Consider the following 26,106-nt stretch of genomic DNA (forward strand, 5'->3'; position numbering starts at 1 on the left):
AAAAATAAATAAACATTAAAAAAAATTTTTTTTTAAGTTACTAGAACTCAAGCTCTCTACAACACAATGTGGCCATGCCTTCCCTGCCCAACCTCATCTCCCAGGTATCTCCACGTACAACCAACCACAGTACACTTGCTCCACATTCTCAAACACATCTACACAGTCTGACCTTGCCTTTGCTGTCTCTGACTGGAACCATCCAACCTCCACCTACTGAAACCCTCCCAGCCTGCCGGGGTTCTCCACCAATCCCACCTCCTCCATGAAACCATTCCTGACCCCACAAACAGATGTTCCCTTGCCTGCCATTGTAGCTCACACCATCGTGTCAGTCCTCCTTTCTGGTCTTTCCATCTGTACTCGTCCTATCTCCCTCTATGGACTACAAGCGCCCTAAGGGCAAACCATGGCTCACTCCTCTTTATCTCCACCGCAGCATGGAGTACAGCACTTCTACAGAGTGACTAGTCATTGAATTAAGTGAGGCCAACACAATCCTTCAGTTATCAAAATTCCATAACCTCCAGTAGCCGTTCTAAATCAGTTCATCATTTCAGAATAACTATTTTATTTAGTTAGGATTATAAACATATTGCAATCTACCACAGACAAAAGTTTGGAAGAGAAGAATCTGTTATATTTTATGCTAATTAATAATGCTAAGCAGGGCGCCTGGGTGGCTCAGTCGGTTGAGCGCCGACTTCGGCTCAGGTCACGATCTCACGGTCCATGAGTTCAAGCCCCGCATCGGGCCCCTGTGCTGACAGCTCAGAGCCCGGAGCCTGTTTCAGATTCTGTGTCTCCCTCTCTCTGACCCTCCCCCGTTCATGCTCTGTCTCTCTCTGTCTCAAAAATAAATAAACATTAAAAAAATAATAATAATGCTAAGCAGTTAAAAGATTAAAAGTGGACACAAAAGTAAAAAATTTTTTCTTATGATTAACTGTAACCAAAAGTTTTCTATTTAGGAAGATATCCAGCTAAATTTGGAAGACACCAAAATGCTGGACCTCAAACCTCAGGAAAATTGATCTAGTTAAGTATTTTAAGTGTTTATTTTTATTGGTAAGATTTTGATGCAATCAATGTTAATCTCTTTATGGAAAGGTGATGCAGACACACTAAAAATTCTACTTTCTCCTTTGTGGTGTTTTAAAACAGTCTTATTCCTGCATAATTTATAACAAGAATCTAGAAACACTGAGTCAGATTTCCCCAATGTCTATCATTAAAATGTGGAGGCAGAGAGTGGATTTGTAAGGTTCAAATCATTTTTTTAAGGAAGTATAAGTTATTAACTTGGGTATCTTGTCACCTCCTCTTTGAAGAAGCAAACACTGGTATCCAAATTTCAAATACTAAGTAAAGGGGCACCTGGGTGGCTCAGTCAGTTGAGTGTCTGACTCTTGATTTTGGCTCAGGTCATGATCTCAGAGTTGTGAGATCGGGCTCTGCACTGAACATGGAACAGCTTAAAAGTCTCTCTGTCTCTCTGTCTGTCTGTCTGTCTCTCTCTCTCTCTCTTTCTCCCCCTCTGCTCCTCTCCCCTGCTCGTGCTCTCTCTCGCTCTCTCTCTCTCTCTCAAATAAAATTTTAAACTTTGGGGGCATCTGGGTGGCTCAGCTGGTTAAGCATCCAACTCTTGGTTTCAGCTCAACTCATGGTTTGTGAGTTTGAGCCCCGCATAGGGCTCCAAGCTGACATTGTCGAGCCTGCCTGAGATTCTCCCTCTCCTTCTCTCTCTGCCCCTCCCCTGCTCGCTCTCTCTGTCTCTCTCTCAAAATAAATAAATAAAATAAAATAAAAACAAATATGAAATAAGACCTGAAGGATGGAGCACCTGGGTGGCCATCCCAACCTCGCTCCCAACCCAACTTAACCTGGGTTAAGTGCCCAACCTCGCTCAGGTCATGATCTCACAGTTCATGGGTTCCAGACCTGCATCCAGAACAGCCTGAAGCCTGTTTCGGATTCTGTGTCTCCCTCTCTCTCTCTGCCCCTCACCTGCTCACATTCTGTCTCTCTCTCCCAAAAATAAATAAACATTAAAAAAAAATTTTTTTTTAAGACCTGAAGGAGCCCTCCTGCAGAAAGCTGGACAAGGGAAAAAAGAATCTGAGAATCACACTCAGACTTAACTCAAAATGAAATCTTAGCAACCATTCTTTAATTCAAGGCCTCAATGAGGGATCTCCCTTTCGTAACACAAACTGTGTCCACAGTGGAATGACTCCCAGAGATGTAATTTGTCCTTTTGAAAAGCAGATTAAATATTAGACTGTCATTTCCTATAGGTGATAGGTATTATATATTCTGGAGAAAATCACTAAGTACAAGATAAATAGGAATTAATCGTAAATATTCTATTAAACATGATTCCTACATCCTTAACATCATGTGAACCATTTTTAGCAAAACATTTGCACTTTATACTCCCATTAAAACAGAATTCCTTTCTAAAAGGACAAAGTGCTTCCTGAAGTCCCAGTCCAGATACAATTAGAGAACCCAGCACAAGTGAAAGTAAAAATGAACCAGCTCTGTATCCCAATCAGGAGGTTTAGCTGCAGAAGCGAGATCAGTCATCACAATGAAGGCATAGGATGAAAAAGCTGGGAATGTATCAGAAACACTGACAGAAAATCAGAAAGGAAACAGATTTTATAAACCAGCTACCCATCACTGCTAAAAGACTCCTCTTACTTTTTTTCTTTAAAAGAAAATATCCTCATCTATCATATTGAGCATAGAGAAGACGGAGAGGAGAAATCTCTAGCAGTACAAGATGATCCACAATAAAATAGTATATAGATTCAGTTTTGAAAAACAATCTTAGAATTCCATAACCACTTTTTCCACTTTTGAACCCACATGCCTAAGTGCCCTTTCCCACAGAAGTAGGCCCTGAGTTAAAGATTCAAGTCCAAGCAGTTTATTGGGGAGGTTCAGAAAAAGCTGTTCAGGAGTGCCCAGGACACAAGAGTCGCCTACAAGGGATGTAGAAATATACCTCAGAACTGTCTCACCCATCAAGTAGGGAAGCTGGGGTGTTCATCAGCCAGTGGTTAAGACTGCCATGGGGAGGGGGAGACCTGGGTGGCTTAGCCAGTTAAGTGCCCGACGTGGACTCTGGTCATGATCTTGTGATTCGTGAGTTGAAGCCCGACATCATGCTCTCTGCTGTCAGTGCGGAGCCCACTTCAGATCCTCTGTCCCCTCTCTCTGCCCCTCCCCCACCCTCTCAAACATAAATAAACATTGGTGGGGGTGGGGGGAGGCTGCTATGTGGAGAGTGGGAGAGTGTTAATTCCCTGGCACTTGATACCAGACTCAAGTAGGAGCCAAGAGGTTTCCCAGCCCACAAAGAAAATCCTCAGGCAAGAAAGACCTGCAGACCTTCAGGAAGGTACCAGCAGCCAGCAGGCCTCCGCCACAAAGACGGTAAGGTCCCAGAGGGAGATGGGACATGAACATCATTGTCTACACTGCATCCTCCAAAGGAACGCCATCCCCCTCTCCAGTCATATCTGTTGTTGGTGTTTGATATCAGTCTTCTCTTCCTTTTCTCTACTATCCAAGACAGCATATATTTCACATTTAAGCATCTACCCCTAAGCTATAAAATATACAATCTTAGCTTACCTATGTCTTTATTTTCCCTTTGACTCTACTTTATATTCTTTATAAATTAAGACTCTAAGCTGGGGCACCTGGGTGGCTCAGTCAATCAAGTGTCCAACTCTCGATTTCGGCTCATGTCATGATCTCACAGTTTTGTAAGATCAAGCCCTGGGGGCTCAGTGCTGACAGCATGGAGCCTGCTTGGGATTCTCTCCATCCCTCTCTCTCTGCCATTCCCCTGTTCAAATGCTCTCTCTCTCTCTCTCTCTCAAATAAATAAATATTTTTTTAAAAGACTCTGTCTATTCTTGTGTTGTAAATTCTTTAATATCAGTCTTGCTCTCTATCAAGTTATAAAAAAAATTACTCCTTTGGTAATAGCCAACAGGATCCATAATACATCCATGAAAATGATGGGTTGGCCCACATGATAAGAGCTCAGGCCACACTAGCATCCAAAGAATCCTTGATGGTGTTAGAGCAGAGTAATTTTTGCTGTTCCAAAAGTACACACTGTCACAAAATAATTGCAGGGGGAAGGGGAGTAGAGGAGGCAGGTCTAAAACTTAACTGGGAAGGACCATTTTCAAAGAAATGTGACTTCACTTGTTTTGCAAAAATATGGTCTTAAAAAAAGTCCGATCTAACTATTATTTTTCTTTGACTGCAGGGACTATTCCATAATATATTAGTAACTTCCTTCTAGGCCTAAAAAGTTCCTCTTTGACTTTAGTGTGTATATAATCAAAGTGAGAGGATAATGTGCCTAGGTAAATTTTACCTAAAACAATCTTCACTGATGTAAGCATTTGGTAAATCCTATGCCTCATAATTTCAAGAAGAAAAAAAAAATCAACTCAGGGATTAAAAGGCTGAAATTAATGGGAATGTGGTATTATAGTTTTCTTGACTTAGAGGGACTTACTGTCACTCAACAGATAGACTGAACACTGAACAAATATTGCCTGGTTAAAATTAATTTGTTTGGGTTTGAGATTGCCTAATCTAGTCTTTAATTTTAAGACAAATAAAAATGAAAAAATAGATCCGTACACATCGCTGAAACTTTCTGGATGTTTTTACACTGATGTTTAGAGACCCATTCTATGGCCACTTACAAGCATCTGACAGAGCCACTGTTAAATGAGATTGCTACCCAGTATTAGATTTTACTTTTAGGTAAGGATCAGGCCACACATCACCAAACCCACCATTCCTCTGGAAAAAAACCAATCATCATACAATGCAGTATTTTAAAAATCAGACATCTCTACTTACAGTAAATGACATACATAAATATCTGTATCTTTAGGGTCTATATCAGTGCTTCTCAAACAATCTGTGATGAAGAACTATTTTTGAATTGATGTTTCCAGGCTGTCATATACTGATACTTTTGCAAAATATATTAAAGATGAACTATAAGAAAATAAAATGTTTACCATACAAAATGCAAACTAAGTTTATTATCTTTATTAGATTCAACAGGCATGAAGTTATTGTCAAATATCTTTAAACGTTTCTCAACACTTACTCAAACTTTCAGTACTTATCACAAGCCAGTAGCAGTTGGTGGGTAGCACTGGCCTTGGACCACAGTTTGAGTAGCACTGATCTAAAATACCATGCACTAAATAAATAAATGAATGAATAAATAAATAAATAAATAAACACACACAGATAAAAATAAGATAAAATAAAATAACTGCACACATATTTTCTCAAAAGATATACTTTACCTCTGACATTCTTTCCAAATCCCATAGAAGAAACTTTTTTGTCCACTTGTTCACTATTGTTTGATTTCTCCTTCATAACGTCATCGTCACTAACAACATCAGCAGAAAATTTTTTCTTTTTCTTTTTCTTGTGTCGAGGAGGAAGCTTTTTTGGAAAAGTAAACATTGGGAATATCACAAGAAACATTGCAATGGCACAAAGGAGGAATCCACTCCACCTAAAAAATTGGGAAATGTGAATCGCATTTATGGCCTTTGTATTATGAGTGAGAACAAATTAGCAAAGTAGAAGTTCATGGTAATAAAATTCTCCAGGGAAAATTTTTTACCTTCAACAACTGTAAAGCAATAGGAAGTTGGACAAACTAAGAAAGCACAGGAGTCCTCCCTTTCTATGTTATAAATGAGAAATCTACCCAATAATTATACTACTATGATAATGAACATTATAATTAGCAACCTGACTAGAATTTTATTCAAATATTTGTTAGTTCTGCTATAATGTGCATTTTACAATAAATCAAGAAATAAGAAATAAATCAATAACTCATAAGTATAATAAGAAAATAACACAGACTCTCTCAGCATGCTTTGTGGACCAAAATAGACATATTTTTCTTACAGAAAACCATCCTTACCTCATGTGAAATGTATTTTAAATTGCTAATGGCATTCAAATATTTTTCTGCAAGAATTTCAGAATATATTGAGCCTCTTAGCTGGCCCTTACCATAGTTAATCATGAGGGCCACCGAAGACACTTATGTTTGATCACTGCCTTCAAGAACTTACCTAGTTGTAAAGGAGCTAAAAATATAAGAAACAATCTCCAAGGAATGCACGAATATATACAATTAAGTGTTAGATCGTGTGGTATAGACTATGAATGCTACAAACATTCAGATAAAGGAAATGTGTGTTAGAAACAGACACAGGAGAAGCAGACCTTGGAGAAGCAGACCTTGAGCTATGTAGAATTGAGAGTCTGTCATTGAACTCATCCGAGGTTGCCATGTTGCAAAGAGCAGAAAGCAAATGTAGAGAGTAGAACTCAAATTCTAGTTAAGGCCTTGGGCTTCTTGCTTGCATAATTCCTCAGGTGCAATCTCTCAGTCCCCTGTCAACCCTTTCTTAGCAAAGCAAGTAGAGGCTTCTGATCCTACCTAACAGTGTTGCCACTTTCTTACATACTGACTCCTTGCCTCTAATCTCTGTCCTTAAAGCTTTCAGGTTCTTAATGCTCAGATTCTGACTTCTGTATCAGCACATTCCTATAGTTGCCACCTGGATGCAAGCAGCATTCTAAGCATCGGTGTTGAAATCAACATTAATCATCATCCATTAAGAATATTAATCATCCATTAAGAATGTAGATCGGGGCATCTGAGTGGCTCAGTCGGTTAAGCGTCTGATTCTTGATTTCAGCTCAGGGCATGATCTCATGGTTTGTGAGATCAAACCCCACGCTGAGCTCTGCACTGACAGGGCAGAAGCTGCTTGAGATTCTCCCTCTCCCTCTCTCTCTGCCCCTCCCCTGCTTGTGCTCCCTCTCTCTCTCAAAATAAATAAATAAACATTAAAAATATATATATTAAAAAAAGAATACAGATCAACAGAAAAGTAAAAATTCATTCAAAAATAGCGTTTCTATTAAAGTACTGTTATCAGCTGCTAAAAAGGTCACACTTTTGCTGACAGAATAATTCCAAATAATTCCATAAACCAGTCATTAATAATCCAGTGTGCTATTTTCAAAGATACTTAAAGTTATATCAAATAAAGATTTATAAACAATCAGAAAAAAAAGGCTTTATTTTGAGAAGATCGCTCAGAGCAGACTTCTAGCAATTATTCAATTATTCAGTGTACAATCAAGAACCCAGTGCCTGACACAGATTAGGTACTGAAAATCCTGAATAAGTAACACTGAATGAGATAGGTTTTAAAAAATAAAGTCATCTGTCTACAGAGAACATGGCTACGATCCTACCTGGCCCTGTAGTACCTCACTGCTTATGGGGCCTTTGCTGATCCGTCCCTCCTTATCTACCACCTTTCCGCACATACTACATTCAAGTCCCTTGAACTCCCTCAGTTCCCTAGACCAGAACAGGACAGGTAGCGCAACATAAGGGACAGTTCTAGAGCTGTGGCTTCAGACAAACATGGGTTTGGTCTTGTCTTTACCACTTACTAGCTCTAAGATCCTGGGGAAATTATTTCACTTTTCCAAACCAGCTTTCTCATCTGAAAGAAGAATACTACTAACTGCTTTTCGACGTCATCAGAATTAATAAGACAATGCATACGGTGGACCTAAAAAAAATGCCTGCCCCCAAATCAGCAATCAATTCAAAGTAGCTAGTTTTGTTTTTGTGATGTAGATCTGTATTCAGCAACACTACCCACCTCCACGCAGAGATATCGAATGAAAATTATATGCAAACATTTAAGATAGACTTATAGTTGGGGCACCTGGGTGGCCACAGCCAGTTAAGCATCCAACTCTGGATTTCAACTCAGGTCATAGTCTCATGGTTTGTGAGATGGAGCCGCGTTAGGCTCTGCACTGACAGCACAGAGCCTGCTTGGGATTCTCTCTCTCTTTTTCTCTCTGCCCCTCCCCTGCTTGTGCTCTCTCTCTCTCAAATAAATAAATAAACATTTAAAAAAATACACTTATAGTAGTCCAGAGTAAGAGTAAATAACAGAAGGAAGGGAAAAATTAGAGCAAATAAACAAAAATAATATAAAAATAGTATAAAAGTTTGGGGTCTTTTCAAAGCAGAGAGAGCTGGCCCATATTCTTCAATGGTCTTCAGTAGCATTGACAAAATGCATGATCTAATCACGGAGCCAAAGAAGACCCCAAGAAAAGCTGAGGAAGACAGAAAGTATGTGCTATATGTTAGCAAAAGACCATCAGTTAGAGCTAAAACTGAGAAACCAGAGTCCCTAAGTCTCTTTCATGAAGCATTACTCAGAGACGACTCACAAAGTGGAGCCAGTTAAGTATATTGACTAAGAGCTTTGCCTTGGACTGTTTATTATCCCAGCTCTCACTGCCTCCAAGGCTTTGGGCAAGTTATTCAAATCACTGTGCGTCAATTTCCTCATCTGTAAAGTGGGCATTATATTAGTGACTACATATGGTTGTTGTGTATATAGGCCTAAATATGAGGCTTAAACAAAAATGTCTGTGAAGCACTTAGTACAATGCTTGACACACAGTCATCACCCCATAAACATTAGCATTATTCATGCCTTCCTTCACTCTCTCAGTATATAGTTATTGAAAAATCCATCATTACTACTAGGCATTGGATTAAATAACATTGTATCAAATACCTTGCTTCTGGTCAAGGTAAAAGTCTATTATAAACTAAGCTACTTGATAAATAAAGTTCAATTTTTAAAGAGATCTTTATTATACAGTTCTATATTGACAACTTTTATCATGTATACAACTAATATTGGACCATTAAAATAAATAGGTGCTCTTGGGTGGCTCACCCAGGTAAGCGTCCGACTTTGGCTCGGGTCATGATCTCGCGGATCATGAGTTGGGACCCTCTGTCAGGCTTTGTGCTGACAGCTCAGAGCCTAGAGTCTGCTTCAGATTCTGTGTCTCCCACCCACTCTCTCTCTTCCCCTCCCCTGCTCATGCTCTCTCTCTCTCTCTCTCTCAAAACTAAATAAAAACATTCTTTAAAAATTTTGTAATAAAATAAATAAAAGTTCCTGAACATTTATTAAATTCAAAGAACTGAAAAATAGCTAACACAAACCATGTAACAAGAACTATTCTTTTTTCTCTTTTTTAAAAAAAATTTTTAATGTTTATTTATTTTTGAGAGATTGAGAGCGGAGGAGAGGCAGACAGACAGGGAGACACGGAATCTGAAGCAGGCTCCAGACTCCTCATTGTTAGCACAGAGCTGGACATGGGGCCTGACCCCTGGAACGCAAGATCATGACCTGAGCCAAAGTCAGACGCTTAACCAATTGAGCCACCCAGGCACCCATAGCAAGAATTATTTAAAGCTCCACAGATACAGACCCTTCTATTCTCCATAACAACCCTATGAAGTAGCTACTGCAATTACTTCTATTTTATGGCATTTTTTAAGACCAACAACTGAGGGGCACCTGGGTGACTCAGTCCATTGAGTGTCCAACCTCAGCTCAGGTCTTGATCTTGTGGTTCGTGAGTCTGAGCCCTGCGTCAGGCTCGCTGCTGTCAGGCTCGCTGCGATCCTCTGTCCCCCTCTCTCTCTGCCCTTCCCCTGCTTGTGCTCTCTCTCTCAAAAATAAATAAAACATTTTTTAAATTTTTTAATAAATAAAAATTAAAAAATTAAACCAACAACTGAGGCACAGAGAAGTTAAGTAACTTCCTCCAAGGTCACACAGCTATTAGGTGGCAGACTAAGATTTAAACCCAGGAGAATATGGCTTCAGAGTCTGCGCTCTTAATCACTCTACTTTGCTACCAATTGGAGTGATGTCTACTAGAAAACTTTAAAAAGTCAGTATATGGGGCACATGGGTGGCTCAGGCGATTAAGTGTCTGACTTCAGCTCAGGTCATGATCCCACAGTTCATGAGTTCAAGACCTGTGTTGGGCTCTGTGTTGACAGCTCAGAGCCTGGAGCCTGCTTCAGATTCTGTGTCTCCCTCCCTCTCTGCTCCTCCCCTGCTCATTCTTTGTCTCTCTCTCCCTCTCTCTCAAAAATAAATAAACATTAAAAAATGAAATGAAATGAAATGAAATGAAATGAAATGAAATGAGATGAAATGAAATGAAATGAAGTGAAATGAAATGAAAAATTAAAAGTCAGCATAAAGTACTTATGAGCCTGAAGCTCGTATCTCTTTCCTTCTCCCTGCCCCCAATTTGGTCCTCTTCATCTTTCCCCCTCCCTCTAGATGTTCCCTTTATTGACATGCTCTTTTCACAGACATCTAAATAGAACACAAAATATACATTGAATGTTCATAAACATATTTTAATAATCCACTTTTCCGAGAATAAAAAAAAAAAATCCTTACTCTGATTTATTTCAGAACTGTAAAGAAAACAGTAGTCGAGACCAAAAATTTCACTATTGGTTAAGAACTTAAAACTCCTGTGTTATTCCCCTAATGCTGACAAGGGAACTTCCTTTTGTATGATTTAAAAATTCTACCAGTCCAAGTTCATCTAGATCTTAGCACATCCATCTTCAAAGAGCATTACTTATGAAAAGAGAAGTGTTATGTAACTTAATTGATATTTCTTAACTGCTTTGAAAATAGGCAGTGTTAAGCATTATTCTCATGTACTTAAGAGTTATGAGATTATCTTATAATGAAATGCATAGGTAACAAAAATGCTCTAAGAAACTCTTTGGAAAGTAATCAGTTGACACTAATTTATAATAGTGAACTATTCTCTTTATTATAAAATGAGCATTTCTTGTCAGTGTATACCTATTACTAATCCATGTTAAATGAACTCAGGAAGCCAATACTTTTTGGTTGGTGCTTGCTATCATGAAGAAATAACTTATGTGCAAGTTGGGACAATGAAGAACTCGAACACAGTCCTGGCTGTGTGGATGAATAACCTAACATCCAAAGTTGGAGTTCTCATTCTAAGTCCTCAAGATTACTTATTTAGCAAGACAATTAAGGGCTACAAGTGAGAGAACAGCTAAATCTCTAGCACTCGTTGGGAAAACAATTACTGAGTGAAAAGATTCACTAACAGTGTGACAATGGAAAAGAGGGGGCTGGAGTTTGGGGCAGTCGGGAAGGGCTGACAAAGCAGAAACGCAGATATAATAAGGAAGTGGGAGGAAAATATTTTTTTAAAAGGCACAGCAAAGATAATGAAAGCTAGGACACAGCAAAGATAATGAAAGCTAGGACACAGGAAAGCCCCAACACAGCCACCTTCTCCTCCTCCACTCTGCTATTTATAGCAGAAAATGCCTCAACCCTAAAGAAGGATTGGATTAAGCCACTGTTCCCAAGCCCTCAGCACTAGTTTCCCATTGCTGCTATAACCACCCCACCCTTAGGGTTTAAAACCACTTAAACGTGGTATCTTACAGTTCTGGCGATCAACAGTCTCAAGTGGGCTGACAAGGCTGCATTCCTTTCGGAGGCTCTAGGGGAAAAAACCTATTTCCTTGGGTTTCCTAGCTTCTAGAGTCTGAGTGTGTTCCTTGGCTCATAGAATCTTCCTCCATCTCCAAAGAATGTGGCTCCAACCTCTGCTTCAATCACCATATCTTCTCTCACTCTGACCCTCCTGTCTGCCTCTTACCCTTATAGGGACCCCTGTGATTACACAGGGCCCATTCCTGTCATGAGGATAACTTCCCTGTCTCAAGACCCCTTAATCACATCTGCAAAGTGTCTTGCCATATAAGCCAACACATCCATAGGCTCTGGAGATTAGCACATGGATATCTCTGGAGGATTAACTATTCTGCCTTCCACCCCGTCCTGGGTGACTTTCAGCTGTTTTTCATATTCCCTTGGGGGAAATTTTTATTTTAACTATAAGAGTACCACAACATGAACTATCATTAACAATAAGTGAAATAGGGGCACCTGGGTGGCTCAGTCAGTTAAGCTTCCAACTTTGGCTCAAGTCATGATCTCACAGTTCGTGGGTTCAAGCCCCACATCAGGCTCTGTGCCAACAGCTCAGAGCCTGGAGCCAGCTTCAGATTCTGTGTCTCCCTCTCTCTCTCTGCCCCTCCCCTGCTCATGCTCTGTCTCTGTCTCAAAAATAAATAGAAACATTAAAAAAAATTATAAAAAAATAATAATAAGTGAAATGAAAAATTTAGTAAACAATTCTTACCAGTTTCCAATGAAACGAGGGTCATTCTGATCAAGGTTAACAGGATTTCTGGGATCGACATAAAACCCAATAAGAAGTCCACCTAATAAATATCCCACTGCAGGACCAAGTGCTCCCATGACATACATGATGGCTGAGAAGACAGAAGGGGAAACATGAAATACAGCAATGTGTTATTTAAATTTCAAGAGCTGTCTAATTTCAGTCATATCGTATATTTATGTCACAGTTAACCCCAGTTAAGAGCATCCAAAAACAAAGAACTTTAGAGATTGTGCCTCTATTTATATTTGGGTTTCAAATCATGCCCTTTATTTAGCTGCTGCCTGTTGTCCTTTCAGAACATCAGAATCATCTGGACAGCTTCTCGGTTGCTTTTGTTTGGTTTTTTTAATGTAAGTGCTCGGCCCCACTAAATTTAAATTTCTGAAAGTGCTAGTTAATGAGCAGTCACTGGATAACCAAAAGAAGATGAAACGTAGTGTCAAGATTAAAAAATAAATAAATAAAAATAAATAAATAAATACAAGGTCATTTCAAGACAAGAAGGAAAAAAAAGTAGAAGTCACTTGTCACAGCTGGAAGATTCTAACAGAACGAGTGAACCAAGGCCAGATTCTGCCATGAAGCTGGATTTAATTGAATTGGCAAAGGTGCTCAAGCCCCCTCAAATCATGAATATTTTTCAAACCACCACTTTAGAATCAAAGAAGAGCTTCCAATGCATTTGGTTTATTGTTAATTGAGGAACCTTAGTTAAAGATTCATAAATCTCGTTAAATGGCATGAGTGAGAAGGTCCAAATGGATAGCAGGCACCCACAGCTGAATGAAAAAATAACTTTTTAAAGCACATGACCAAAACAGGAGGGGAAGGGGTTCTGTCAGTAGATCAGAAAGGTTTTCATTCTATCCAAAAAACAATTTGGCCATCAAAATGGGCTTAGAGCAAAACATAACAATAAATTAGGGGTGCCTGGGTGGCTCAGTCAGTTGAGTGTCTGACTTCGGCTCAGGTCATGATCTCGCAGTTGACGAGTTCAAGCCCCGCAACGGGCTCTGTGCTGACAGCTCGGAGCCTGGAGCCTGCTTCACATTCTGTGTCTCCCTCGCTCTCTGCCCCTTCCCTGCTCATGCTCTGTCTCTCTCTGTCTCAAAAACAAATAAACATTAGAAAAAAATAACAATAAATTCACTGTCATGCCTTTATATTGTTTTGACTGCTGTGATTTCAAATAAAAAAAATAATTTTGTCCATTTTTAAATTTTGAGGTAGGATATGAAATTCCTTGAAAATCGTAGAAAAATCTAGCCACACATTCCAAACCCATTTTTTTTTCCTGCTAAAATTTAGTTATTTGGGGAGAAATCTATAAACACTTTTAAGATACTCTTGGGTGCAAGGCATGATAAACTCAGGTGTTGAGGCGCCTGGGTGGCTCATTGGTTAAGCGTCCGACTTTGGCTCAGGTCATGATTTCACGGTTCTTGAGTTCAAGCCGTGTGTCGGGCTCTGTGCTGACAGTTCAGAGCCTGGAGCCTGCTTCAGATTCTGTATCTCCCTCTCTCCTCTCTCTGTCTCTCCCTCTGCCCCTCCCTTACTCATTCTCTCTCTCTCTCTCTAGAATAAACCTCAAAAAAAAAAAAACCCTCAGGTGTTACATATTTCTCATTTCTGTTGCCATCATGCATTTAAGCTACTGAAGAAATAACTAGCTTTCCATACCCTTTAAATAGCACCATATTGGGGTGGCTCAGTTGGTCAAGCATCCAACTTCAGCTCAGGTCATGATCTCACAGTTCATGAGTTCAAGCCCCACATCGGGCTCTGTGCTCATAGCTCAGAGCCTGGAGTTTCAGATTCTATGTCTCCCTCTCTCTCTGCCCCATCCCCACTCATGCTCTGTCTCTCTCTGTCTTAAAAATAAATAAAACATTAAAAAAATAAGAAATAAAAAAATAAATAGCACCATATTTACCAAAAAGAAAATTTGACTAATCAGACTAGCTCCACCTTACTTTATCACCTGCACCTAAATAAACTTTGAATAAACTTGTACCTCCTGTTACTTATCACTACAGACAGTACTTTAACACCTGCTCCCATTTTTCACACTATTTCGTAAGAGAAAATGCCGTGTTTATTTTACAGAATCGTCTGCTTGTAACAAAAGACATGAGGTGCTTCGACTTCTCCATCTGCGTTTGGAAATGGAGAATGGAAGCACAGCCACAAGTAACTGGTATTCCTTTGGAAGCATGCTTTTAATAAAACAAAATTAGAATTTTGATAAATATCTTGTTAACCTCTCTGTTTATAGCCTGAAACGGAACTCGAGAATAAAAAATGCTTTTTCAGTTTTACCCATATGCATATGAAGATAAAATTTATGTTTACACCTCCAGGCAAATCAGCACCATTTACAACTTAAAACTGTAATGAGGCCAAAATGTGACATGAATCATCTTCCCAAAATAGTTCTTCTGGCATGAAAGAGACTGTCTTACAAACACAGACAGGGAAAAGGGTATTTCCGCCATCCTGTTTATGCCTGGGGCACTTGAGTGCAGCATCTCGGAATGCCAAGCAGCACAGTGCAGGATGTGTGCTGGCAAGACCTCGCAATTACATGGCAAATGGAACACCAATTAAATAACATCTCCAAAAAAACTTAACTACTCTTTAACTTCTCTTAAATATTTGTTTATTTTTGAGAGAGAGAGAGAGAGAGAGAGAGAGCACGCGCGCACAAACAGAGAGAGAGAAAGACACAGAATCCGAAGCAGCCTCCAGGCTCTCAACTGTCGGCACAGAGCCCAACGTGGGGCTCGAACTCACGAACCGTGAGATCATGACCCGAGCCGAAGTCGGAGGCTTAACCGACTGAGCCACCCGGGAGCCCAAACTTAACTACTTTTTCAAATACAGATAAAACTTTTTAAAATTCAGCTATGTAATCAGAAAAAGTTTATTTGTAATATCTAGCAAACACTTAGGCCAACTGAATCATTCACACTAACATATATATACACATGTATCTATATAATTGTATTACATATTATGCTCTCTATAATAGTGTCGTGACTATACTATATATATATAAATCAATAAATATATAACACTATAGATAGAGATAGAGATATATAATAACTCGTTGACATGGTCCTATTTAGTAAATAAATCCTTCTGGCCACTGAGCTAACATTTATTAATTGATTAACCAGTAGAACTCATTCAGAGCTTATTAGAGGGGCAAATTGTTGACACAAATTCGTATCACTCACCCTCCCAGTCAAAAATTCTCAATCGCCACCCACCCACCAACCACCACTGCTTGAAGAAAGTCCAAACTGCTCTGGAGTTCAAGGGTGGGATGAGTTGGCCTCCTCCTGCCATTTTACTCTTCAAACCTACTGACTGCACTCAGGGCTCCAGGCAGACTGACTCTCACACAGACCTGGGCAGAGCCACCTCTCTTCCCTTGAAGACCCACCGTGCCCCCAGGCTTCCCTGTCTGTCTGAATCCTACCTGTTCTTCAAGGCCTAACCAAGTCCAGTACTGCCTGTCCTCCCCTGAGTGGTCTCTGTCTCCTCAGAGACCTCCTCCTCTGTCTATTCCAGCGGCCTCCACACTTTTTCATCAGCCATCTCTATTGGTAAGAGTTTTTAAACATTTACCACAGGGGTGCCTGGGTGACTCAGTGGGTTAAGCGCCAGGCTCTAGATTTCAGTTCAGATCATCACCTCACAGTTCGTGAGATCGAGACCTGTGTCAGGTGGGCTCTATGCTGACAGCATGGAACGTGCTTGGGATTCTCTCTCTCCCTCTCTCTCTCTCTGCCTCTCCCCTGCTTGTGCTCTCTCTCGCTCTCTCTCTCTCAAAATAAATAAATAAACATTTAAAAAAAAGCTTCAAAAATGAACTATTGGGACCTCATCAAAATAAAAAGCTTCTGCACAGCAAAGGAAACATCAGCAAAACTAAAAGGCAACAAATGGAATGGGAGAAGATTTTTGCAAACGATATATCAGATAAAGGGTTAGTATCCAAAATCCATATAGAACTTATATGGAACTTATATAGAACTTATAACTCAACACCCAAAAAACAAATAATCCAGTGAAGAAATGGGCAAAAGCCATGAATAGACACTTCTCCAAAGAAGACATCCAGATGGCCAACCGACACATAAAAAAATGCTCCACATCACTCATCATCCGGGAAATGCAAATCAAAACCACAATGAGATACCACCTCACACCTGTCAGAATGGGTAACATTAACAACTCAGGCAACAACAGTTATTGGTGAGGATGCAGAGAAAGAGGATCTCTTTTGCACTGCTGGTGGGAAGGCAAACTGGTACAGCCACTCTGGAAAACAGTACAGAGGTTCCTCAAAAAATTAAAAATAGAATTACCCTACGACCCAGCAATTGCACTACTAGGCATTTATCCAAGGGATACAGGTGTGCTGTTTCGAAGGAGCACACACATCCCAATGTTTATAGCAGAGGTATCAACAATAGCCAAAGTATGGAAAGAACCCAAATGTCCATCGACTGATGAATGGATAAAGAAGATGTGGGATATATAGACAATGGAGTGTTACTCGGCAATCAAAAAGAAGGAAATCTTGCCATTTGCAACTACGTGGATGGAACCAGAGGGTATTACGCTAAGTGAAATTAGTCAGAGAAAGACAAAAATCATATCACTTCACTCATAAGAGGACTTTAAGAGACAAAACCGATGAACATAAGGGAAGGGAAACAAAAACAATATAAAAACAGGGAGGGGGACAGAACAGAAGAGACTCATAAATATGGAGAACAAACTGAGGGTTACGGGAGGGGTTGTGGGAGGGGGGATGGGTTAAACGGGTAAGGGGCATTAAGGGATCTACAACTGAAATCATTGTTGTACTGTATGCTAACTTGGATGTAAGTCCAGTAAATAAATTAAAAAAAAAAAAAAAACTTTAAACATTTACCACAGTGTACTTTTCTGTATAAGCAACGTGTACTTACCATCAGCCTCGCCCTCATAGCTTGCACCTGATATATCAGTAAACCCCGCTAGTTCTACCATCACATCACATACAACACGCAGCCTCTTCCCCATGCCTCTACCTTGGCCCAAGCCACCAACGTCACTCATCTGGAAAATGGCTCCAGGCCTTCCAGCTGGTGGTATTCCTGCTACTCTCTTCCTCCCTACAATGAATTTTCAACACAGCAGCCCTAACAATCCTTCAGAAACATAAGGCAGGTCATGTCACTTCTTAGCTCACACCCTCCAGTGGCTTCCCACCGTGCTGGCAAGAAAAGCCAAAATCCTTTTATATGGCTGCAAGGACCTGCCCACACCTTTGCACCACCCCCTATGATCTCTCTGCTCCGTCTCCTATCCTTTTCCTTGTTCACTCAGCTCCAGTCAAATTGACCTCTCTCTTCACCCTCCCAGGCACATTCCCACCTCAGGGTGTTAGCGCTTGGATTGTGCATGCCTGTGTGCACGTGTGTGTGTGCAGGTGTCTCTTTCCCAGAGAGCCACACGGTACATTCCCTTACTTCCTCCAAATAGGAATTCAAATAGTTCCTTCCCACCAAGGCCTTGCTTGGCCATCCTATCTAAAACTTTAAAAACCTTTTCCCCGATGCTTCCCACCCTCTCTCTGCTTTATTTTTCTCCTTAGCATACGTTGGCACCCAATACACTCTACATTTCCTTTGTTCATCTTGTTTATCACCTGTCCTTCCCGTCTAGAACATAAGATCCAGAAGGGCAGGGATCTTGCCAGTGGTATTCACTGACAAAAGTAGTGTAGGAGGCATGAAACTCATTTCGCTCCCATTATTCATTACCTTTCCCACTCCCAGTGAACGCTCTGCTGTTATTAACAGTAGATGTCAGGGATAAGAGCCTTCAGCATACATCAGCTCTTGAGATATCAGCTAATCACTGTTGGGTTGATAGTTCCATGTTTTTGTCTGTGTTTCATCAGATGTGATGATACTGTTATTGGTTTTCTCTCCCGATAAGGAGCTCATACTGGGAGTACAGGCTATCCAGTGAACCAGCAATAGAAAGAACTACAAGTTCCAAGTTTCAAGAGTTGTCTAATTTCAGTCATATCGTATATTTATGTCACAGTTAACCCCAGTTAAGAGCATCCAAAAACAAAGAACTTTAGAGATTGTGCCTCTATTTATATTTGGGTTTCAAATCATGCCCTTTATTTAGCTGCTGCCTGTTGTCCTTTTAGAACATCAGAATCATCTGAAGAATTTTCTTCCTATATCCCAGTGGACTGTATCACACCCCTCCTGGGTCGTACACAATTCAGCTTCATTCCCCTTTGGGAGAACCCTGGGCCATTCCGTTCATTTAAATTTGAGTATGCCTTGCTCTTAATTTCTACTTCTCTCTTCAAATGTTTATATCTTATCTTTTGAAGTAGCTCTTCATCCTTGAGAGCAGGAGCTGTATCGTGTACAGTACTGTGTGGTGGTTAAATCACAGACTCCAAACTCCCGGGTTCGAATCCCTGCTTCCATTATGCACATGAAGTGCTTAGCCTATGATAAACACTGAAGAAATATTAAGTTGTATTTTTATATGTTGAATGATCACCTAATCATCCTCTAACAAATATTATTAAATACTAAGTTTGTATAGGCCAAATACATATATTATTTAACAGAAGACACACTTTTCTTTATATTACCTTGATAAATTATCTTTTCTGGAATCATAGCTTTTGATCCAGGAGTTAGTTTTGATAATGGGCTTGGCAGATGGGAATGGGGAAAGACAAGATCCGGACCTTTCTTTCTTCACACAAAGGTCAGTATAGGGTATCTTCCTGAAGCTGAGAATGTGCCTTGCTTGCCTGTGTCTATTATTCTTTTTAAATAACTTTTAGGGGTTTTTTCCTAATGATTACAAAATATAATATGAATTGAGAAAACTCTCAAGAACACACAAATTTTTTTTTCTAAATCACCAACAATCCATACTATCCAGATAATGATAGTAATAATACTAATAAATACTTTTTACTATTCATATACCGTATAAATTTTTTAAGTAGCTGGAATTATACAGTACTTATTATCGTATACTATGTTTTTTGGGGGTGCCAGAGTGGCTCAGTAGGATAAGTGTCTGACTCTGGCTCAGGTCATGATCTCATGGTTCATGAGTTCAAGCCCCGCGTGGGACTCTGTCCTGAGAGCTCAGAGCCTGGAGTTTGCTTCAGATTCTGTGTCTCCCTCTCTCTTGGCCCCTCCCCTGCTTATACTCTGTCTGTCTGTCTCTCTCTCTCAAAAATAAACACTAAAAAGTATATGTTTTTTTTTTTCACATAATATCTCAAACATTTCTTATATCGATAAATATTCTTCTAAAACATTTGTCATAGCTAAATGATGAGCCTTCATGCGGCTATCACATACGTCCTTTAATAACCCCTCACTGGGGCGCCTGGGTGGCTCAGTCAGTTAAGCATCCGACTCTTGATTTCGGCTCAGATCATGATCTCACAGTTCGTGGGTTCTGCGCTGATAGCACAAAGCCTGCTTGGGATTTTCTCTCTCCCTCTCTCTTTGCCCCTCCCCCTCTCCCTCTCTCCCTTTCTCTCCCTCTCTCTCTCTCAAAAGCAAATATACATTTTTAAAAATCTTTAAAAAAAATCCCTTACTGGTGCCAGCTATCTGCTACCACAAATGTCTGATTGGGGGTATTCCTCTGAAGATTATCTCAACCCTTTGTTATTACCTATGCTCCACGGAACTAGACCCCAGCCTGAGGACTACAGCCCCCACCCCAAACCACCCTCAGCTGGGTGAGCTTTTGTGGAACTAAGAAGCCACTATTAAATGAAATGGGCCTGAAAGGGCCCTTCAGCAGGGTGGGGCCAGTTCTTGGCCTCCATCCTGGACATCACGGCTAGTTTGACAAAGAAACGACTCTGGGGCAAGGCTGACCCACCAACAACTTGGTAACTGTCTCATCACCTGCTTCCGACCTGCTTCCTTCACTTCCTTTCCCCAAGCTGTTTACTTTTGGACATTCCGTTTTAATTTTCTTCTTAAATTATCGTTTACCCTATTTTGTGATCATTTATGCTTTTTTACATTAAAGCACATTAACTTCTACTTTTAATCCCATTTACCTTCCTTAAATTATTTTTCACCCCATTTTGTGATCATTTATGCCTTTCGACATTAAAGCACATAACTTCCACTTTTAATCCCATTTACCTTCACATTTTTAACTTTTCTCCTGTAGATTTAACCTTTATTCTAATTTAATACCTCTTTTCACTTTTACATCATAAAATGTTTTAGCTGCTGCTTTTTCTGTACTTCTTAATGCATTTTAATCTTTTAAAAATATTTTTCTGGGCGCCTGGGTGGCTGTCGGTTGAGCATCCGACTCTTGATTTCACCTCAGATCATGATCTCAGGGTTTGTGAGATCGAGCCCCACCCACATCGGACTATGTGCTGACAGCACTGAGGCTGCTTTGGGAGTCTCTCTCTCTCTCTCCCTCCCTCGCTCTCTGCCCCTCCCCCACCCACGTGTGCATGTGCTCTCTCTCTCTCTCAAAATAAACATTTTAACAATAAATAAATAAATATTTTTTTCAAGAATTTTAATTTAAAATTAAGTATCAATTTTTTTTTCAAATTATCTGTTGCCTTCTATTTCTCATACCTTAAGTAACTTTGCTTATGTTTTTAGCCCTATTTATATTAGGCTAATTTTTCAGTTTTATAAACTGTCTTTATTTTAAACCTTGTTATACCCCTGATTTTTATGTTATATTTCATGTTTAGGGCTTTCTCTTTCCTTTTGTATCCTTTCAACAACATATTCTTTTAAGAGTCTTCGTTTATCTTAATCATCTCTTATGTTTTACTTATTTTGTGATCAGTTTTGGTAACAGTTCATTAGATGTTGGGCCTGGCCATTGCCCACACTGTCTCTGTAGTCCTGTTCAGCTGCCCTGCATGGCTTTTCCAGCCAGTTAAGGACAGTAGCCTGAGATTCAGGGTTAATTCTCCCCTGGGCTCAAGGCTTTACCCATGGCATATCTGATTAGCTGGACCCCATGACTGCTGTCACCCATGATCCAATAATGACAAAATGTGAGTTCTAAATCCCAGGTCTCTGATGAATAAGCACTGACTCTAAGACAAGCCAGGCCCACAGAGTGAAACAAACAAGCCAGAGTGTTCTTCCTCATTCAGGTCCAGTCTGGCCTAGGGAGGGTCCCATGGGTTGACCTTCCCAATGGCTACCCGGGAGAGAGAAAAGGCATAAGTGGACCCTGCAAAATTCACCTGTACCTATTTCACCCCTTGTTAAAGCCTACATCTCCATCTCTGGCAGACTTAAAAGACACTCCTCCTTCCTCATCACAAAAGCCCAACTTGACTGCATTGGTATTATCCCAAATAGGATTGTTCTGTGGGGTCAGCAGCAACCAGGGGAACAGCTCTCTGAACTCTACAGAGTCTATGTTGGGTAACTTAACCTGCTCCTGAATCACAAGAAATGATTCCAGAGCTACTAATAGTGATCAGCCAGCCATGAGCCTTGCTGGACTTGGGAAACTGAGGGCCCAATCAAAATCAGCAAAGATTCTAGTATCACAAATCCCTACAGTTACCTCCTTCCTAGCCTCAACCCCCAATGGTGAGTAGGGCTCCACATTGCCAGATCAGAGGTCACTCAGTCACCCATGTGCTCTGTGATGCCAGGCCCTAGGACAAGGAAGGGGCCTCGCAAAGTTCAATAAGATTGATGCCCAGTCCTCCAGAAGAGGAACAGGTAAAACCAGCTATGATTCAAGGCTCAGCGAATAAGTGTGCCAAGTAGCAGCAACAGGCCAGGGACTGGGGCAGAGGAATGACTCACACTGTAACTAGCTGAGGAGGGAGAATAGATAAGCCTTTCTGGAAAAGATGACTTTTAACATAAGCCTGCAAAAATGGGCAAAAGAGGACATGCTGAGGGTCCCATAGGGGCAAAAGCACACGAGTCTGGAAGCATACGGCCTGTCCGGGGGGGGGCGCAAGTGGTTGTGCCCCTGGAGGTACAACTGCCTCAGAGGAGAGTGACCACCACTGCCTCTGTGCTAGTCCCATCCAGGGGTCTCGGTGCCCAGCTGTGTGCAGGCTGCTCAGTTGCTGTTCTCTGAGGACGGTGAGGAGGGACGGCAGCATAGAGCATCAGCTTCCCCATCAGTGTCATCGGTGACACTGAGAGATGGTTTTGCTGTCGTTTTCCACACAGCAGTAGAGGAGCAAGTCACTTCCACTGTGCGACTGAGGTCAGGCCTGACATGGAGAACGGGAAGTCAGAGCACTGGTCCTTGGGGTCTCCTGAGCACGTGATTGTCTCCCCTCACTCTCCCTCCCCCCTTCCTTCTGCATTAGTCACTGGAATGCAGCCAGAAGTCTCAGCCACCATGTTACATCCAAAGGCCTCTCCTTCCACCTCATTCCTGCTGTCCCTAGCTCTTGCGAGAATAAAAATCTCCCCTTCCCGGGGCGCCTGGGTGGTTCAGTCGGTTAAGTGTCCGACTTCAGCTCAGGTCACAATCTCTCGGTCCACGAGTTCGAGCCCCGCATCGGGCTCTGGGCTGATGGCTCAGAGCCTGGAGCCTGCTTCCGATTCTGTGCCTCCCTCTCTCTCTGACCCTCCCCCGTTCATGCTCTGTCTCTCTGTGTCTCAAAAATAAATAAACGTTTAAAAAAATTTTTTTAAATAAATAAATAAATAAATAATAAAAAAATCTCACTTTCTCATTCATTCTCTTCATTTATGGGCAGAATTCAACTGGATAGATATCTTTTCTTTCTGTCTGTTCAGTTTCTATGCCCCCCCTCTTTTGGCAAATGCTATTCTGTTTTTCTTTAGGAACCACGGACCCTCCATTGCACAGTCTCAATGAACTCCATGATTCACTGGTAGACAGATGACCAGTGCAGGCCAATCAGATGCTCTTCTCCCAGACACCAGGTGGCTCACTCCCTTACTTCTTCCAGATCTATATTCAAGTATCATTCTTCAGAGAAGCTATAGTTCACCACATATCTAAACACAGCGCACCCCCACCTCCCCTGCCCCATTACTCTTTATCTACCTTGCCCTGCTGGGGTTTTCATTATGGCCAATACCACCATGTGGCATTACATTTGACCGCTTGCTTATTCTCTGTCTCTCCCACTGGAATGTTGGTTCCATGAGAACAAGAGCCGCTTTTTTCACTGATGCCTTATCGGTGCCTGAGCAGCGCTGACCTTAAGCACTAATGAATATTGTTGAACAAGAAGGGATGAAGGCATGGACTTCTAATCTTGAGTGAAGTAACAAAAGCAATTGAAGTGGATTTGTCCTTGCAACACTGCCTTGAAGAATCATCCATTGGTTCCTGTTCCCTAGACCCCTGGGGCTGCCCTGTCCTTGTGAGCCATCCCTACTCCCCTTCCCCAGAACATCCTTGGTTTGACAGAGCTGGCTCCTGTGGTTTACAGCCACAGAGCCTTGACACCTACCTCCAAAACACCTCCAAGCCTGACCCTTACTTCTGCCAGGCTCTCCGAGGTCACCACCCTCCCTAGCTGGGTTCCACCAGTTCTCAGAGCTTCATTGCAACTGGCCTGGATGTGCTGCGCCCTCATTTGAACTTGGTTCTCATTAATCAGCCTCTGCTCTCTGTTGCTGCCCACTTCCCACTTTTCACCGCTCACTGTCCACCACTTCTCCACATTCCCTCTGGCACAGGACCCACTTTCTCAGCTGCCCTCCATGGCTAGTAAATGCTGCCAAGAACCGATGATGACAGGGGTTTGGGTTACAAGCATAATTTAGGCTCAGTCCCAGGAGCTGGGATTTACCCAGAATGGTCCCACAGCAAAATGTATTGCACGCATGCCTATTAAACCCGGTCTGGGACATAGTGATAGGAGGTCACCCTTTTTTTTTTTTTTAATTTTTTTTCCAACGTTTATTTATTTTGGGGACAGAGAGAGACAGAGCATGAACGGGGGAGGGGCAGAGAGAGAGGGAGACACAGAATCGGAAACAGGCTCCAGGCTCTGAGCCATCAGCCCAGAGCCTGACGCGGGGCTCGAACTCACGGACCGCGAGATCGTGACCTGGCTGAAGTCGGACGCTTAACCGACTGCGCCACCCAGGCGCCCCAGGAGGTCACCCTTTTGAATACGTTTGGTGGCATAGCTGTTGCAGACAGGAAGACGACGTGAGAAGCGATCCACACTTCACTGTTGTATCACAGCAATGACACCAACTCGCATTTGACTTGCACAATGTCTTGAAAACTAGCCAAGGTACTTCACAGCACCAGTGCACCATGTTTAAAGAAAATATTCCCTTGCTCGCTCCTTCCAATCACAAGCACAGGCAGATAAGAGACCTCTGATCTCAGTTATATGCAGCAGCAATTTGTCTTGTCTTAAGTGATTCAGTTATTGTGACACAGGCCTGACAGTAAAAGAACAGCTGCCACAGCAGTCAGGGAATAGTCTATCACTTTGCTAAAACATCCAGAGAGCATCTTAGGTCACAAATGAGAAGGGAAAAGGGTTAGGCAGATTCAGAGTGTTTTTTCCTCGCTACCATAGCAAGCAAGGGTTGGTTTAAGTTCACTATCTTCCTTTAGAAATATTTTCAAAGTCGTTCATTTCTAAAATGGAACATGCTTAATTTTTTTTTTTTAATTTTAATTAAAGGGGTGCCTAGGTGGCTCGGTTGGTTAAGCATCTGGCTTCAGCTTAGGTCATGATCTTGCAGTTCATGGTTCCAGCCCTGCATCAGGCTCTGTGCTGACAGCTCAGAGCCTGGAGCCTGCTTTGGATTCCGTGTCTCCTTCTCTCTCTGCTCCTCCCTTGCTCTGTCTCTCTCTCTCTCCTCTCTCTCTCTTTCTCTCTCTCTCTTTCTCTCTCTCTCTCTCAAAAATAAACATTAAAAAAATTTTTTAAGGGAACACCCAAGTGCGTATAGAAGGAGCCATTTACACTTAATTAACATCTGGGGCATGGTGGGTGTTTAATGTGCTATAGCTTTAAAACATCAAATTGGGCACCTATGAGTGACCACTATCTATAAACTCAGTCCAGTCCTTAGGAGGGACCATGAGGACAGCTACTATGAAAGCATAAAAAAAAATTATGTTGGGGTGCCTGAGTGGCTCATTTGGTTAGTATCTGACTTCAGCTCAAATCATGATCTCACTGTTCCCGAGTTCAAGCCCCGTGTCGGGCTCTGTGCTGATAGCTCAGAGCCTGGGGCCTGTTTTAGATTCTGTGTCTCCCTCTCTCTCGCTGCCCCTCCTCTGCTCATGCTCTGACTCTCTCTTTCAAAAATAAATAAAACATTACAAATTGTTTTAATCATGTCAATTTTTTAAAATTATATTTTGAGGCAAAAAGAGTTTTATTAAGAGTTAAAAATGGATTCCTTTAGAACACAAACTGAAAACGCATAGCAGGATAATCAAAATACTAAATGAACCCATGAGAAACTAATTTGACTAGTTATCAAAGCAATAGAAGTTGCAAACAATGAGATACCACTCTACTAAAATAAACGAAAAAGACGGAAAGTGCTCAGTGCAGATACAAGTCAGTGAATTCATTATTCCCATCCATTGCTGGCACAGAGTTACAACTGGAATGAGCTTTGGACAGCAATTCACCATATCTATCATGACGACATTTATCATTGTGTTTTGTAGACAGAAAAATAGAAACAGTAAAAATAGTAACTAACTACATTTTGATTCATAATGCAGCTATTGACTTTAATGTTGACAGAGTTTTTATACCTTAAGGACATACTTATTTTT

At 41.2% G+C, this 26,106-nt stretch overlaps 1 protein-coding gene across 2 annotated transcripts in view; it reads right to left on the reverse strand.

Moving 5' to 3' along the window:
• SLCO5A1 (solute carrier organic anion transporter family member 5A1) overlaps window positions 1-26,106 on the reverse strand; it is a 151,711-nt gene that overhangs the window by 75,968 nt on the left and 49,637 nt on the right. For both annotated transcript variants that reach the window (XM_043601173.1, XM_043601172.1), the window contains exons 3-4: window positions 12,223-12,355; window positions 5,364-5,581 (exon numbers count right to left, since the gene is read on the reverse strand). In XM_043601173.1, coding sequence (XP_043457108.1) covers window positions 5,364-5,581; window positions 12,223-12,355 — 351 coding nt within the window. The remainder of the gene's footprint in view (window positions 1-5,363; window positions 5,582-12,222; window positions 12,356-26,106) is intronic.

This window comes from Prionailurus bengalensis, chromosome F2 (genome assembly GCF_016509475.1).
Source record: "Prionailurus bengalensis isolate Pbe53 chromosome F2, Fcat_Pben_1.1_paternal_pri, whole genome shotgun sequence".
Taxonomy (NCBI): domain Eukaryota; kingdom Metazoa; phylum Chordata; class Mammalia; order Carnivora; family Felidae; genus Prionailurus; species Prionailurus bengalensis.